Source organism: Bradysia coprophila, unplaced genomic scaffold, assembly GCF_014529535.1.
Source record: "Bradysia coprophila strain Holo2 unplaced genomic scaffold, BU_Bcop_v1 contig_24, whole genome shotgun sequence".
In the NCBI taxonomy this organism is placed as follows: Eukaryota; Metazoa; Arthropoda; class Insecta; order Diptera; family Sciaridae; genus Bradysia; species Bradysia coprophila.
In genome coordinates this window covers 3,202,960-3,219,558 of record NW_023503501.1, presented here as the reverse complement: position 1 = coordinate 3,219,558, position 16,599 = coordinate 3,202,960, and the positions used below count along the sequence as shown (strand labels likewise).

The following is a 16,599-nucleotide window of genomic DNA, read 5'->3' as shown; positions in this document are numbered from 1 at the left end:
TTACAATCATTTTAAACATCTGCGATTTGTGACGCACCTTCCTTAAAATGAAATAGTAACTTATTTTTAATATACAACTTTTTAATCAATTGTGGACACTATCCCTTTAATCTGACATTTGTGACGCATTTATTTTTGCGTGTCGAAGTTGTCAGTGTTACCCCCACCGATATCACTTCTTTTGTAAGAGCATAAAGAGACTTTCGTCACACTTCCACTGTAAGTGACTTTTGGGCGATATCAGTGCTTTTGTAAGTTTTAAGTCATCTTAGATCTAATTGTCATTAAAACATAGGGCACTGCAGATTAGCACCTGTTTGGCTCAGACGAAAGATAAGGCTAGACACTTGCAACGACCATAGCTCAAAAACGAGCTACATTTGCGAAAAACCCTGAAACACGTGTCGACTAAAATCTAAAACTCTATGCAATTGTCTTTTAAACGAAATTCTATCTGCTATATTTTCCGAGTTATGGGTCACATATCTAGCTGAATAACTTAAGACGCTCATAGCTCCAAAATTATAAGCTTGTACGTCCTTGACATACCGTGAAAATTTCAGTCAAATCCACGGAGTAACCCTAGTACCCCAAGGCAAGTTATAATTAACTGGTATCGGTCGTCTCGCTCCGATCACAACACTCTATTTGAAAATCCGTTTCTTTACACAAATATCCAAATTTTGAAATTTAATATCTCAGCCAAATCGTAACCTGTTTTGACGTGCTTTAGCTCGCTGAACTCGTATGGACGCCTAGATTATGACTAAAATACTTACGCAAAATGTTTTCAAATGTTTAAGTGAGGACTTGCGTCACGGCCCTTCACTCAATTAAAAATCATGATTTTTAGACTTAGGGCGGAACCAGATAATTATTTAAGACGTTAACTTGGAACGAGTCAAATCCTTACATTTTTCTAAATGCTTAATGACATTTTCTTCCAAGTGAGGATTTAATTAAACTTCTTGGAATTTGTGCCTCTTCCGATCCTAATGTAAGAGAACGTCCAAAGCATCGATCTCAGAAACGGCACAGTGGTTCGTACTAATTTTTTTCCTGTGTGAAGTTTAATCTCGTTTCGAACCAACCGTGTAGTACTAATTCTTAACTTCTACTTTCGATACAACGAATGTGTTTTAGATCGTTAATGGTTGCACGTTTTAAAAGTACAGCTTGAGGACTTGATTGACTTAATCAAGAAAAACAGTAACTATTCGTCTCAGTACACCAGTAAAGGAATCGACTGTCTTTTCTAAAATCGAAATTTCTTTCCATTGTACAATGTACAAAGGCTGGCGCGAAATAGTACATTTCGTACCTAGGACTGAAAGTCTTTTCCCCAGTTTTCTGTTACTTTCCAATAAGAAAAGTCGATGTAGCTCAGTTTCGATTAGAATTATTTATTCACCAAATATTTCGCGGATCGCATCGGATCGCATTATCAATGGCTAGCTTTCACTGACTAATTACATTAATCAGTTGCGTCAATTATCACAGATTCGATAAAGTTCTAGTCATGTATGACCACCGTAAAAGTCTCTTTTAGCGTGTGAGAGGTTTCCAGACAGAGCCGAAGGCGAGTTCTGGCATCGAATACACTAAAAAAGACTTTTAGTCCGTGGTGCGAATAATATTTTTCATACCGATGGAGAAAAACGACTAACTTAAACTGAGTAGCAGCAGTGGTTTTCGGGTTGTAGTATTTGTCCGAATTAAAAATCGAGTCGACGCCGTGGTTAACTAATTCCGGTTTTTATTTGTTACAATTGTGTACACAACCATTGTATTAGGCTAAAATAAATAAGGCGAATTAGAATACATGAGCCAAATGCAAATTGTGTAGTGAATTTCATCAAGGCAGGTGGGTTTACTCGTACATAAAATTTCGTCCACTTCATACACCCGAGGCAGAGTCCTTCAGTACATAAAAACTCCAAAAACTGTTACTATACACGCCATACTCTCATTTGTGAAATAATTTGATACTTGCACATCACATTCAGCATCCCATCGACATCGGGCAATGTATCTGAATTGGATGGTGAAGGAATTAGTGACATTCCAATTTAAAAACTTATATTTTATACTTGCAACCAGCCCCGGTTTGCTGCAAAATTACAACTTGTACTATATGCTTATATCGCCTCATATTCAGCTCTTTCAATTGTGCGCTAATGGTATCCGAAATTTTGCTAGTCCATTCTGCTATTTGGGTACTTTGATATTGTTTACCTGCAAAGATTTTTGTCATCATCTCGTTGGTGACACTTTCTCATTTTCTTTATGGATACCTAAACTGACCATTCTTATCAAGTGAACCATTGAGTACTTACCATCTAATACTTCTATGAGGACATTGGAAATGATCTCCTTAACTGCTTGTTGCTTGAATCCCTCCGTCTGACTAGGTTTAATTTCATACTGACTTGTACTCCGACGATCATCTGCATTTTCACTGAGCATCACTTCGCTCGAATTATGTTTTATGGAATATGCAACCGAATCATCACTCATTGTAATTTAGAATCGTGTTGGACGTTTGTTACAAATGAAATTTTAAATAAGATTTTACAGAACTATGTTTAGATTCGAAGCTGCTGGTCGTTAGTTTGTTGTGTTTTTCAGTAGTTTTTGACGTTTAAACATTGCGAAGCCGCCTGCATCGGAGGCAATATGATATAACAATATTCAGTGGAGAATATTTAAATTTGCGCGCATTTTGCTGCTTCCTTAACTTGTTACTTTGACAGAGCTTGTCGTCTCCAAGCTCTTCAAGATTGTAAGCTTATTAGGTAGGTCACGCTAATATGACGATAATATGGCGGATAATGTGATGCTTTTTTAAAATGAGTGAGTTGGAATCCGTTTTTAAAATCGCTATTTCCTCCGCGGTGACATTAGACCATACCTGGAAAGTTTATGTTCATTGCTTTTGTCTGAAATTTTTTAATTCATTTAGTTATCCACTTATTCTGAAGCGCATTTACGGCGTGAATTGTGAGCAGTTACTTTTCGCTTAAAAAAAGACTTTTTATAATGACCAGATACGTGGGGACAGGAGTCGAATCAAGGGCAATCTGTAATTTTTCATTTCGTACTTCGTTCAAATTCATGTTTCACAGATCGTATATATACGCTGGAAAGCAATTAGTATTCGGTTTAAATGTGGAAAACAATACCAGATACGAAGATTTCTTGGGGTTTTATGCTTGTGTGGAATTTTTGATTAGTACTCATGAGCTCAGTGTTTTCGCTTAAATAAAAAAAGATCAGACAGGTCAGGTTCTCATTTTTAGACCCGTACGAAGTACTGGGGTCTTATAGGTTTACGCATACGTTTGTAACACGTCGAATTGGACTCCCTGAGTAAGGGAAAACCTATTGTGGTTGTCTAGAAATGCCAAATCCGCGAAAAAAAAATGTCCGTCTGTCTGTCCGTCTGCACAATAACTTGAGTAAAACGCATCCGATTTTGAAAATTCTTTTTTTTCCCGTTTGGTAATGTCAAAAGACAGGCTAAGTTCGAAGATGAGTGATTTTGGATCGACCCCTCCCGAGCTGTGGCCCAATAAGTGCTTTACGGTTTTTCGAAGATATCTCCGGACATTTAAACGTTAAACTAGTAAGTGATACGTCAAATAAAAGGTATTTACAATACCGATCGACAAAAAAAAAGTTTATGGAAATCGGATGACCGACTCGTGAGTTAGACCGCTTGGTGTGGAACAGGCACAGGGCGGCAAGCAGTTTTTGCTTGTAGGTCGGCCACATTTGAACATATTTCGTCTGTTTTAGCTTTATTAGATAGGTATTGACCGTACCAATCAGGGGAAATTTTTTTTATGAAATTATGTTCTCCGGAGCGTGAGCTAGGTCTCTTGGAGTGAGCTCTTATCTGGCTACTCGGAAGTACAGTGAACGTGGTGTATTTTGACAATATCTCGAGTAAATTTTGACCGAATTTCATGAATTTTTTTTTGTTTGAAAGGTATTAACGAATGTAAAGCGTCGGTACTATTTCCGGTCTCCTAACAAAATGGCTGCCGGCGGCCATATTGGATTTTAGTAAAACGATATAAAGTGGGAAAAATGATGCTTAGAGAGTTTCTGTTAACATGGAAATAATGTGTTAAGTGTGAGGGGTTTCAGGGATTCCATATATGGACATCTATATATACCTATATACAGCTATATTGAGCTATATACAGGCATATAGAGCTATATAATAGCATATTCCTCTGTGAAATGTTTATTTACAGTGAAATATAGGTAAATATAGCGGTATATAGCTGTTTAAATAGGAATTTATGAAATTTGACTTCGTACGGGGCTGTCTATATTGCCTCCGGCAATTTAATTGTATATGATAACAAGGCAAAGAGTGGATAATGTAAGTGATTTAAAAGGAAGAATAGTTTTTCAGCAGAGAAGAAAATGAAGTAAGAGAAATGAAGAGTTTCACATTAAAGGCTTTTGATACGAATAGGTGTTTCGTACGGGTCGGCGTTAGCTATGTTTGAAGTGGAAGTGGCGTCCTAAGACGCACATACTAGGGGATCAACAATTGCTATTTTCATTGAATTTCATGACAATGAAGTCGATGTATAATCCAGGGTAAATATAGTGTGGAATGTCATACATAACCATATCAGATGTGCTGTGTCACGAAAAATCGTCACAAACGCCATCTCCTCCCTTCGTTAAAAACAAAAAATGGAATAGAAACTTGTGCCATCTGTTGTGAGATAACAAAAACATTTTGGCATCGAACTCATGTGATCGGTATCTACCTTGATAAAATACGTTTGTAATAGTGCCTAACACTACTTAATGTTACATTGCCTAACCGAAGAAGTGGAAACCGCGATGTTAGGGAATTTTCCTATCAGTTTTAATAAATGTTCGCTTATGATTAATAGGATAATACTTAAAATATGTTTGTGCCAAGTAACTCGAATTTTCACTGGCCGAACGAACACGATTTCATCAATAGAGATCGGTTTTCATATAAAAATTGATGAGGTTATGTCTCTATCGATAAGATTTGACAATTGAACCTAGGAACAAACCCATTGAGGAGAAATCATCGAGCGTAAGCTATAAAATGTCATACCGATTCTATGCTTAAATCTAACACTAATACCTTAGTTCCCTCAAGGTTCTGAAAGAACAGGTTAAGCCACACATAGTTTATATGAAAGTGGCAACTTAACAGAAACTAAATTCCGAATTTTCCCAAAAAAATGATTTTCTTCAAGTTGATTTCACATACAATCTGTACTGTGTGCGTTTATCAATTTCGGTGTCGCCTTCGTGGCTCTCTTTCAGAGCCTTGAGTTCCCTTGGTATAAATGTTCGATTTAAGACACAGCACCCACAGCACCAGTAAAATACTAATATCAAAGTCATCGAAGTACATGAAAATTGGTGTGCTTTCAAAACCCATTTACTTCGCTCGTAACGATCGACTAAACAGGCTCGATGAATCGGGTAACAGTGGCAGAGACGGAAATATATGAGAATAATGAGAAATCCGACAAAGAGTTTCTGTCGTAAAATTTGGATTTTTTTTAGCGCAACATTTTTGAATGTGAAGTTTTTAGAATTGGATTTTATTGATTGAATGCAAAAAATAATCAAAAAATTCCTAAATAATGCTCACTACAGCTCAAACCTTGTTGCTCACTACAGCTCAAACCTTGTCTGAAACGAGAAAATCTAATTTAAATCAGGTTGGGGCATAAAATCAGCTTCAACAAAAAATCTAATTTAGAATTTTCCGGAATTTTCTCAACTGTCACTTTTTCGTTGAACCATTTTGTCGCAAAATGACGCAACGACAAAACTTAACAGCTTCATCGAGGCTGGTTACGATCGACTGCTATGCTATGCTTAAAATTGAACATCATTTTTGTGCATGAAGGTATGTCAGTGCTGTCATAAATAAAAAAAACTTCTTTATCGATATGTTTCTTGTTATTTTTTGTTTACATGAAATTTTTAATAAAAATTTTACTATTTTAAACCTAAAAATAATAAAAGAGACATAAAATGATGTAATTTCTCCGTTTATTTGATTTAGTGAGATCGTTGTGTGTGATATTCATTGGATTGTATCATACAATGGCAGGTTTTATTGCTGTTCATACTGGTAAGAAAAAATTCCATCAGACGAAGTCAAGAAACAACATTCAAAGATTTACCATTTTCCAGGGGCGGGTAATTGCCTTGATGAGACGAAATACAAACGTGTGTGCAAGGAGGCCTGCGTAAAGGCGACATCTATTTTAAAGGCCGGAGGCACAACTCTCGATGCATGTGAGGCTGCAATCGTTTGTCTGGAAAATTCTGGAAACACAAATGCTGGTGAGTCTCAGTTAGCCCCTTTGACGACATAAATTTCAATTTTTTGTTTTTGTTTTTCCTCTCCGATTTCCATTAGGTTTCGGTTCAAATTTGACATGGGACAGACAAGTGGAATGCGAAGGTATAGTGTCGTCGTACATAAACAACTTTCATTCATGTGACAGGATGTTATAATTTCAGCATCCATAATGGAAGGGACAACATTGCAGTATGGAGCTTGCACAAACGTATCCAACATTCAAAATCCAATATCATTGGCTCGAGTATTATGCGAAAGACAATCGAAATTGCTGACATTAGACCGAATACCGCCAATGGTTTTATCAGGTAGGTGTGAGTAGTCAAGACACTGCATCACCTTCTTTGAGGATTTTTTCGATTGATATAACATTCACTCTCCGCACAAATCTCAGGTGACGGTGCATCGAAATATGCGAAAGAAATGAATCTGACGATTGTCGAACCAAAACAATTAATATCACGCAAGGCCGCCAAATGCTACGACCACTACCGGAACAATGTCGAACAATACGAAAACCTGTACAACATCAAAATAACTCCCATGGACACAGTGGGTGCGGTCTGTGTGGATTTGGATGGCAACTGCGTAGCTGGTTGTAGTTCGGGTGGACTGATTTTAAAAATTTCCGGACGCATTGGTCAATCAGCTACGTACGGTGCTGGCTGTTGGGCTCGAACAAAACCCGATTCAGTTGCTGCAACATGCACCACCGGAAATGGTGAATATTTGATGAAAACGCTGCTAGCCAAAGAAATCGTCGACGACCTGTTACGATGCGAATGTCCCGTCACATCACTGCACAATACATTCAAGGAAAAGTTTATCGAATCACCGTTCCTGTCCCAGCTGCGTGAAGTATATGGAGGCGCTCTGTCGATTGTATACGATCCGCGAAACGGCGATGGTGAATTACTTTGGAGTCATACAACACAGTCACTGTGCCTGGGATACATGTCCACATTGCAGAAAAATCCGAAGGTAAGTTTCCGTAGTCGGTTTCCTGTAGTTGCCAGGATTTCTTTAAAACACATGTTCTCATTCATACTTGGATAGTTCATATTGTCATCACTACCCAGCTACACTCAGCCAGGTACGTCCACCGTTGTTAATGGACAGAGATTTCGCTTACCAGTTCCTGTTTGATAAAACTCCTAATTTGATGCATTTATTTTTACTAAACGTTTTATGTGATTAGTGTCATCCGAAGGCGAAGGCGAAGTGACAATGAATAAATAACGATTTTGTAGAATGATATGTGAGGGATTGTTTTGAAGAACAGCCTATCGAAATCGGACACATTTTCCAGCGGAATTTTTTTTATTTGCGCCTAGATAAGTATTGGTCCTGAGAATCCGACACCATTTCCAGAAAATTTTCCCGACGCTTGTGTGGCTGATGGTGATCGAAAATTGAAACTATCCACTTTTCTTATGGAAATTTCAGGTACTTTGTGGGGTGTCTTTAGAAACGTAATTGCAAGGTAATGCGTAGTTTTTTGGACAAATAGGGTCTGCTTGGGTTTGAAATTCGTCACCTCTGTGATATGAGCAGTTGAAAAATGGGTAAAAATGTGACCTTAACTGTTAGAACTAACTCTGCATCCGACGCGCAAACATTAAAAAACTGTTACTCGCATTAAAGATGCATGAGTAGTGAATGTACCTTAGAAGCAGTGCCTATTTTAGCGGAATTAAATTCCCTCATTGTACCGTCACGTTTCTCCGTTTCTCTAAAATAACAATTGATCGAAGTTCATCCGTTGGTTTTTATGTTTTCGTGGTAGATCGGAAGTTATTCAGGAATTTTCGGGATATTTAGGGATTTTTTTTTTGAATTTTTGGAAATTTATGGTCCTAAAATTGGTCCTGCTTCGAAGTATTTATTTTATTTATTTATTTGCTTCGTAGTGTAAATTTGAGACTCAATTCCTCTACTGAAATAATTTCGTGTACCAGGAAAAATGTGACCAGTACTCAAAAAAGTCTGGCTGATATTAATAGGTCCTTGTGCTGCATAAACTATATAAAGGATGGATGATTTTACAAATTTATTAGCAGCGTGGGCAAAAAGTACTTTTTTTTTCCTTAATCACTCAGAAGAACACAGAATGTTGACTTTTGTCAGAACTGGTCAAACCAAGGCTGTAAACTTCAGGTGGGTCACGCAGATGCAGATACGCGCGCGACACACCTCAGTTGATGATAAAATGGCGGATGTCATACAAAAATTCACCTCCTCGTCATTCTCGTCGCTGTTGACGATGTGGTGAGTTTTTCTATAAGTAAAATCTTCAGAAGTGGTGTGTTCCCGCATATCTAAGAAAATGGCGATCTGCGTGACCTCCCGAAAGTTCACAGCCTTGGTTCAAACTGCCACACACAAATCTATTTTTTATTGAAAACTAAAACATTTGTGGTGGTTATAGGTTTGTTCCAAATAACTGTAAACTCGAACTTTAACAACACAAACGACATAACCTAATGTCAACCAATTTTTTTTGTAAATTTTTTGTTACAATTTTCGTCAGCCTGTAAGTTGCCTTCTGTGGATGAAATTTGATATTTCGAAATGACCTTGGAACGAACGTACAGTCGTCTTACATTTTCCAAAAAGGATTTCAGCGAAAATACAGTACTTAAAGAACGCCCTGATGTAGGCTTTCCAACAAAGGATAATTTATTAAAGTATTCATGACGAATCGACATAACGCTAAATTTAATTGTAGCTTAAGTTTGTGCGAAAAAAATAATGTATTTTCGATGATAACATCGTTAAAATGTGTTGGCTTTGAGTAAAAATAGAAAGGTTTGTGGTGCAACCTATTACGAGAAAACGCGATAGTTCACTAAAATTGGCCCAAATTTTGAGTTTTCTCACATCATCACAAACATTGATTATTTTTATACAAAGCCAACACTTCTTGACACAAAACGATGTCCCCATTTTTCCCAGAAAGGCAGCGGATACGAAGCTATCATCAAAAATATATCACTTTTTCGCAAAAATTTAGGCGTTGTGTCGATTCGTCTTAAAATTCTTAAATTGTTGAGAATTTTAAAAAACTTTAGAGAATTACTAGGAGATTGAAGTCACCTGCTACTAAATCGGTACTATGTGTTGGAATGGTTACCTACTCACTATTCTCAGACTCAGACATTCTTTGTCCAGAAATGCTGAAAAAAATCAAGAAATCTAATAATGGCTATCCCAACATTTTCTTATAATTTTAATCCGATTCCAGTGTTATAGACTCGTGAAATTAATCCTTTAAATGTTGTTTCTGAGAATGAGAAAACAAATTGTCGTAAGACATTATTTCCGGCGACATAAAATGAGACACAGGCAGTAAGTTACTCATTTCGTTTCAACTGATCAATTCATACAAACAAAACTGCGTTTTTGTGATACTGCCCGAAAATGTTTCTCAAATTTTCTGGTCGCCATACAACAAAGGACCTTGTTGGGAATTTTTTTGTTGAGTCGGGTGGGAAAAGGTTTTATTTCGAGCCGAAAGCGAGGAATGCATCACACATGTTATCATGTCCCAGCAAGACAATAATGTACTATTACTTGTTTATACGGCTCGACAAGTTACACACTTGCAAGGTCCAATGGTAAAACCACATTAAGACATAATTTATAAGTTTTGTTTGGATGAGTGGACCAGCTGAAAACAGTTGCAGCCATTCGTGTTTTCCTTGCCACACCAGTCTTCGGACATGTTCCAGTAGTATTCTTTCATTCATAAAACATTTATCAATGAAAGAACAATAGTTGTTCGATTACTGGTGCATTGCATATCTGGAGACTGGTTCGCCATCCCTGTAAAACAATCCTAATTAGCCATACGGTGCGTCAGTATCAAATTTTTTTGCATCTAAATATCATTTTGAATTCCCTTCGAAATAAATTTCGATTCACGAAAGGATGCAACGCAAACGGAATAAATAATTTTGTCTGCATATCGATCGTGTATATGGCCGAAAAACCACACATGCAAATCGTAAACTTACCTTCATTTTAATAAAAGAAATTTATTTGATTCCATCAAATAAAAATTCCGATTCGTGTCAGTTTGTGAAAAAAAAATATGAAAAAAGAAGAACAAACGAAAAAAAAGACGCATGTACTCACTGTACTTAATACCGACTGTATATATATTTCATATATGAGAATTCTGTACATAAATTTACACGAGGAGAAAGATAGAAACAGTTACATTAAGGGTTGTCGACCTTAACTTATGACGAGAAATACATTTTTTTATATTTACATTGACTTTGCCTTTAAGTTACTTAACTTTTTCTTACATCCACCGCATTGAATTGTACGAAGAAAATACATAATCCATAAAGTATGTTGATGGAATGGTAGAAAAGACGAAATGGTATTGTGTGTTGTTGTTGCTTTTTTTTCGTTAGTATAATGATACGCATTATGTTCATGAGAAATTGCTTTGTGGCATTTACTTGCGAGTAACATAGAGGATCGGAAAGATTATTTATTATGGAAGTTCATTTAACAGTATTAGGTTTATATGTTTTCTGTATCCTTGATTCGTTCCCAGGGCCTTTACTATATCATTCCATATGGTATGGTATAAGTAATTTTTCATATGTGCAGTACCTTAGTTTCTCCACTCAATAAGACACAGGAAAATTAATTTTTTCTGACGTCCGGGCCGAATGACATTTCCAGCGAAAAAAGTTCCCACTTTTCTCACTTGAATTGTCATTTTGTTTATGTTTTCAAAAATGGTAAAGCAAAATATTGCCGTTTCGTGGAGAAAAGCGGTAAATAATACCTCGCAGATATATGTTAAAAAGTTGTGTTCATCTCTAGGGGAAATAGGAAATTCCAACTAGAGCGAAATCATCGATCTTTTTGGAATTTCCTATTTTCTCCCATCGGTGAACAACAGTTATTTTCACAAAGCAGGCATGAGCCATTTTCTTACCTCAGCTAAAACTTAGGGACTGTTTTGAAAAACATTGTGTTGACCTCAGGAAAAGAGTGGAAATTCCATTTCGAGGCGAAAAAGGTGGAAATTCCATTTCGAGGCGAAAAAGGTGGAAATTCCATTTCGAGGCTATTGTTTGTGGCTAGAGCGTAGCGAGGGCTACAAGTCGCCCGAGAAAATGAAAATTCCTACTTTCCCCCGAGGGCAACACAAAGTTTAACACAACCAAGGCTCTCGACGTTTCAGTTGAGGTAAGAAAACGACTATTTTCTTGTCTTACTTGTGAAAATAACAATTTCTTCTCAACACCAAAAAAATCAAATTTTTCTTCACATTCGTTAAACCATTCTGAAAACAAGTACTGGTACCGTGATGATGAGTTTTGGCCAAGATATTAAAAGGGATTATTTGTTCAAACTTTCAACGAAACCTTTCACTTTGTGGCGATAAAAAACATTAAAATATTTCGATTGCACTTTCCGACTCTTGATACCATTTTGTTGCTGCAGTTCTTAATAATTTCTTTTTTATGTAAAGAACGCGCTCTTCATTTCGTGTTTTTATTAGAAAACCGTAAAAAAAAAGCTTTATCACAATTCACATCGAAGGCAACGTTCCATTTACACCAAAGGACATTTATAGTGTTGACCATCCTTACAGCAAAATTCTCGTCCGGCCGATAGATTTGTGTTGATCCACGTCGAATTACAATTTTGGATGAATAAGTACGCTCGCTCCTTGTAACAATCTCGATCCATTAAACCACAAACTATAGCTGGTGAATTAGCCAAATGCTTTACAATCTAAATGAAACACACAAATTGAGGGATTTCTTTTGATGAGCCGTTAAGCAAGGAAAAAAGTCATTTACCATTTCCAAACAGCGGTTCGTGCATTGTTTTACGCCGGCTGGATTGCATGGAAAATGCACGTCTTGTTCGTACATGAGGGCTGGGTTTCCTTTCGGTTGTTCGTTTGATCCGCGCTTGAACTGTCCGGTTAAGAATACTCCACAAGTGCATGGAACTTGTTCTTTCATCAAAGTATTTATATGCAGTTTTGATAGTGCATTTTCAAAGTTCGTCTTTAATTGTTGGGACGATTCACTCGAATTCAGTAATAAAACACACGCCACAAACACTGTGCATAAAATAAATTTTGCCATTTCGATACACAAATTTAAAGGAAATTTAATGTTACTTCAATTAACAAGAACTGTACTTGATATGTCACCGTATAGATGCGGTGTAGGTATTTAAACGGTTAATTTTGTTATGGTTTTTGGTTGTTGAAAAACAGCAACCGAAAAATAAATGACAACTCTGCAAGGTGAACCTAACACATAAAAATACTTTCTCAGTTCTGTTGACTAGTTGTGATGACTGCTATTGTTTTTATTGCTGTAAATTATTGCTGTTTGTTTGCATCTTTTTCACAGACAGCAAAACTTCCGCTAGGAATTTGATGACTGAGATTTCACATTATTTGCATGCTCAATTGCGATGTCAGGTGACACCGGCAAGGTCTTTTTTATTTTTCAAGGAAAATGCCTGCAACCTGAAAGGTAAGAGAATAAGTTTATGATCGTTTTGATATCAACAACTGGAAATTGTCGGGAAAGTTAATATAAACATAAAAAATAGACCTGTCATAGATTTTGTAACTAAACTGCACACAGAGAAAATTCCTGGCTTAAATTGAAATGTTTTTTTTTTTAAATTCTAAAAGGAACCTCTCGCTTCTTTATTTTAAAACTTTCTAAAGGACGTGCCACTTTTGAATGGAACCTTTCGATTGATTTAATCATAGCTTTGAACAGATTTCTGTTCTCGTGACTAGTTCTGTGCTATGATTTAACTGAAATCTTTTCAAAGCCTAAGTTTGACGTTTGTTCATTTTAAAAATTAAATTTTTCGTATGTCTAATGTCTTAAGAGGCACCGGTACTTTGCCGAAAAGCATACATTAGGGCGATTTTTAAATACTGGATTTTAGTTTACTTTTGATGATATCTTTCCACCAGAATCCTTTTTGAAAAATTTACGACCGCAATTCCGACCACGAATGTGTTAGCTTTCAACAGAAAATAGATTTGGTTGCAGCAATTTGACCAGCTCTGAGAACAATGAGCAGTTTATGTAAATTTCATTAAACTGCTCACTTTTCTCAGAGCTGGTCAAACGACTAAAACCAAAACTATTTTCTGTTGAAAGCTAACACATTCGTGGTCGGAATTGCGGTCGCACATTTTTCAAAAAGGATTCTGATGAAAAGATATTAACAAAAATGAAATACGAAACATGCAAATGTAGGCTACAATTTTAGCTAAGTGCCGGTGCCTCTTAACACGACGAAGTAAATACTAAAATGTACTAGCTTTGACGAAAAATACCTACGGCTTCGACTTATCGATGGCTGCGATAAGTGACACACTATAGTGTCAGTGTCAAAAAACAAAATGGCCTAAAAGCCATGGGATAAACAAATTTCCCCAAAAATTTTTTAGTTATTTCATCGGAGTCGATGGACTTGATTTACAAAACTAAATCATATTCCCGTATTTATGCTTTTCGAAGTAAAGTAAGTTGTGAAAAGATCAAGATTCAAATTCACGGTTCAATATCGGTGGAACAGGAATTTTCAAGACCCACAAACAATGGACCACCGAGTGATGAATTTTTTGTCTCTCCTTCGAAAATTTGACATCAGCTGAAATTTAGTGAAGAAACTTCGCAGTCTCTCCAAAAACAGATGTTTACAGGAACGTTTATTGTGTACCAGGATTATTTTTACAATTATTGGCAGTCGCTTCAAAGTTAGATGTTTTCAGGAACGTTTATTTTGTACCAGGATCATTTTTACAATTAAAAATCTCTTTGTTTACAATCGAAGTTACTCGTGGTTTTTTTGAAAACAAGGTGGACACATTGCAGGTTTCCCGGGACAGCTAGAACATCGATAGCAAGTTTCCTTTCTTATATTTTGCTCGACACATTTCTTGCATCGTTGATAGTGGGTAGGCTTGTAGTTATCCGGAATAGGGATTTTCTCCATAAGGTGAAGGCTTGTTGGTTCAACAATTTTAGGAATAGGCACACAAATGCTGGAAATAGGACGACCGGATGATGGAATGAACTGAATCAGCTGTTTACCTTCTTGAACAGAGTGTGGCAACTGTATCTATAATAGATTAGATTGTTAGCCTATGTTTTGTTCTGATGCGCATCTTCTTACCAACGATATGATCAGCGAGTCCCTAAACTCTAAGAAAGACGTCCCCGGATGATATTTTCTATACAAAAAGTAGGAGTTCCACACGGCCATATCCAGTAAATGAAAAAGCACTTTCTTGTACCATCTGATGGTTTTCCGAGGGGAACTGTAATATGCCGTCATTTGATCCAGGCGATCTACTCCACCCATGTTTTTGTTGTAATTGACGACATCTTTTGGTTTCATTTTTACTTCACCAAAGCGATTTGCAGCTTCTACCTATTGTCGACAAAAATGAATCGTTGTTAGCGAGTTACAAATTCACTTTTATACTAGTTCAGGGTGATGTGCCGTTGAAATAGAGAGTACATCGCGCTTGTCCTTCCATTTAGTCACATATACTTCACCGTTTCTTCGCCATATAATTTCGCCCTTCTTCAATTTTGCTGTGACAACTTCTTTTGGATTGTATTTACGGTCAGCTCTTAGCGTACCTGTGATGTGAGTTTGTTTTGACAGCAAATAATTCGATAGGGTCAGGCTGTTGTAAAAATTGTCCATAAATAAATTATGGCCCCTATCAAGGTACGGTTCCATCAGTATTTCCACAATTTTTTGAGTTTTTCCGCCCGATTCTGTCGAATTCGGATCTTTTCCTTGATAGATTATCATATTCAGAACGTAACCGTCAGCAGTAGTCAGCTCATAAAACTTAATTCCATACTTAGCTGCCTTGGTTTTTATGAATTGACGAAAGCTAAGTCTTCCTCTAAATAAAAGGAGGGACTCATCTAATGACAAATCTCTGCTGGGTATGTAAGCAGCATTGAAACTTTTAATAAGAGCATCTACCAGGCGGTTTACTTTTACCAATTTGTCTTGCTTTTCCCCTTCATGAAATGGCGTGTGACAATTGAAAGTGCGAAGCAACATTTGGTAACGTCTTCCAGACATTGTTGCCGGAAAAATTGGATGAAAGTATAGTGGATGCTTAGAGAAAGCATTTCGGATTGTTGGGAACTTGCATTGTGCCATAAGCAGCGATAATCCGAAAAATTTATGCATTTCCGTGATATCCGTGGGGCAGAAATTTACTTTTGGACTCTTTCTCGTGACTGGCACTGGCTTCGCAAACAATTCTCTTCCATATTCGTTTGTCGAACTTACAATCATTTCCATAATATCTCCAGTAAGTATGTTGTCGAAAACATCCCTCGGACTGCTATCTTTCGTAATATCGATAGTTATTGTTCCTTCCGGATCAGTGGCAAATGGAAATTGGCGAATGTCCCTGACGTCACAAGACCAATTTTTCTCTAAATCTGAACAGTCAACACGGTCGCTGTTCTCATACATGCGAAGAGTATCTTCCGGTAAATGTTCGTCATAGAGAGGATCATCATCTTCCAATAAATGTTCGTCTTCAGTTTCTTCACTAAATTCAGAGTCTGAATCTTCCTCAAGAAATGAATCCGAGTCTACATCCTCTACATCCACAAATAATGATTGATTCAAAGAATTACGTTTCAAGCTACGCCTTCCATCCGCCATTTTTTTTCTTAACTTTGCTTTGATTTTTAATCGTTAATTTAGCAACGAATACTTTAATTTAAAACCAATCTAGTACTACATTTTGAAAATTCACTCGCGGCCGCATTTAACGAAATCGTGTTAAGAGTGAAACTTGGGTGACGGGAAAAATTTTCGAGTGTATTATCGTTGCAGCGGCGATAATATCGTTTCATGGACGATAATATCGTTGCTAGGACGATATTATTGTTGCAGAAAACGATATTGTCGTCTGATACGATAATATCGTATCAAAAACAATAATATCGTTTCAATCGGCGATAATATCGTTTCACGGGTGATATTATCACTGCAGAAACGATAATATCGTTGCATAAAACGATATTATCGTCGCAAAAACAATAATATCGTTTCAATCGGCGATAATATTGTTTCATTGACGATAATATCGTTTCACTGGTGATATTATCACTGCAGCAACGATAATATTGTTGCATGAAACGATA

At 36.8% G+C, this 16,599-nt stretch overlaps 2 protein-coding genes and 1 long non-coding RNA gene across 4 annotated transcripts; 1 reads left to right on the top strand and 2 right to left on the bottom strand.

Annotated features, from left to right (window-relative positions):
• Positions 1-1,717: 1,717 nt before the first annotated feature.
• Positions 1,718-2,639, bottom strand: LOC119077929 (tctex1 domain-containing protein 2-like). 2 transcript variants are annotated; one of them, XM_037185309.1, is made up of 3 exons: positions 2,337-2,639; positions 2,087-2,235; positions 1,718-2,028 (listed from the first exon to the last, which is right to left on the bottom strand). In XM_037185309.1, exons 1-3 carry the CDS (start codon positions 2,515-2,517, stop codon positions 1,921-1,923), a joined length of 438 nt encoding a protein of 145 aa, XP_037041204.1. In that variant the 5' UTR covers positions 2,518-2,639; the 3' UTR covers positions 1,718-1,920. The 2 variants fall into 2 exon arrangements, with proteins under 2 accessions (XP_037041204.1, XP_037041205.1); XM_037185310.1 differs by having other exon boundaries at positions 1,718-2,032; positions 2,091-2,235.
• Positions 2,640-5,911: 3,272 nt separating this feature from the next.
• LOC119077902 (threonine aspartase 1) lies at positions 5,912-7,647 on the top strand. Its single transcript, XM_037185273.1, has 6 exons — positions 5,912-6,154; positions 6,217-6,369; positions 6,446-6,490; positions 6,550-6,696; positions 6,783-7,369; positions 7,445-7,647. The coding sequence occupies exons 1-6, from the start codon at positions 6,127-6,129 to the stop codon at positions 7,532-7,534; spliced, it is 1,050 nt and encodes a 349-aa protein (XP_037041168.1). The 5' UTR covers positions 5,912-6,126; the 3' UTR covers positions 7,535-7,647.
• A 4,636-nt stretch (positions 7,648-12,283) lies between these two features.
• Positions 12,284-13,192, bottom strand: LOC119077943. The gene is made up of 2 exons (XR_005087904.1): positions 12,997-13,192; positions 12,284-12,908 (listed from the first exon to the last, which is right to left on the bottom strand). It is a non-coding gene; the product is annotated as an uncharacterized LOC119077943 (long non-coding RNA).
• Positions 13,193-16,599: the final 3,407 nt, after the last annotated feature.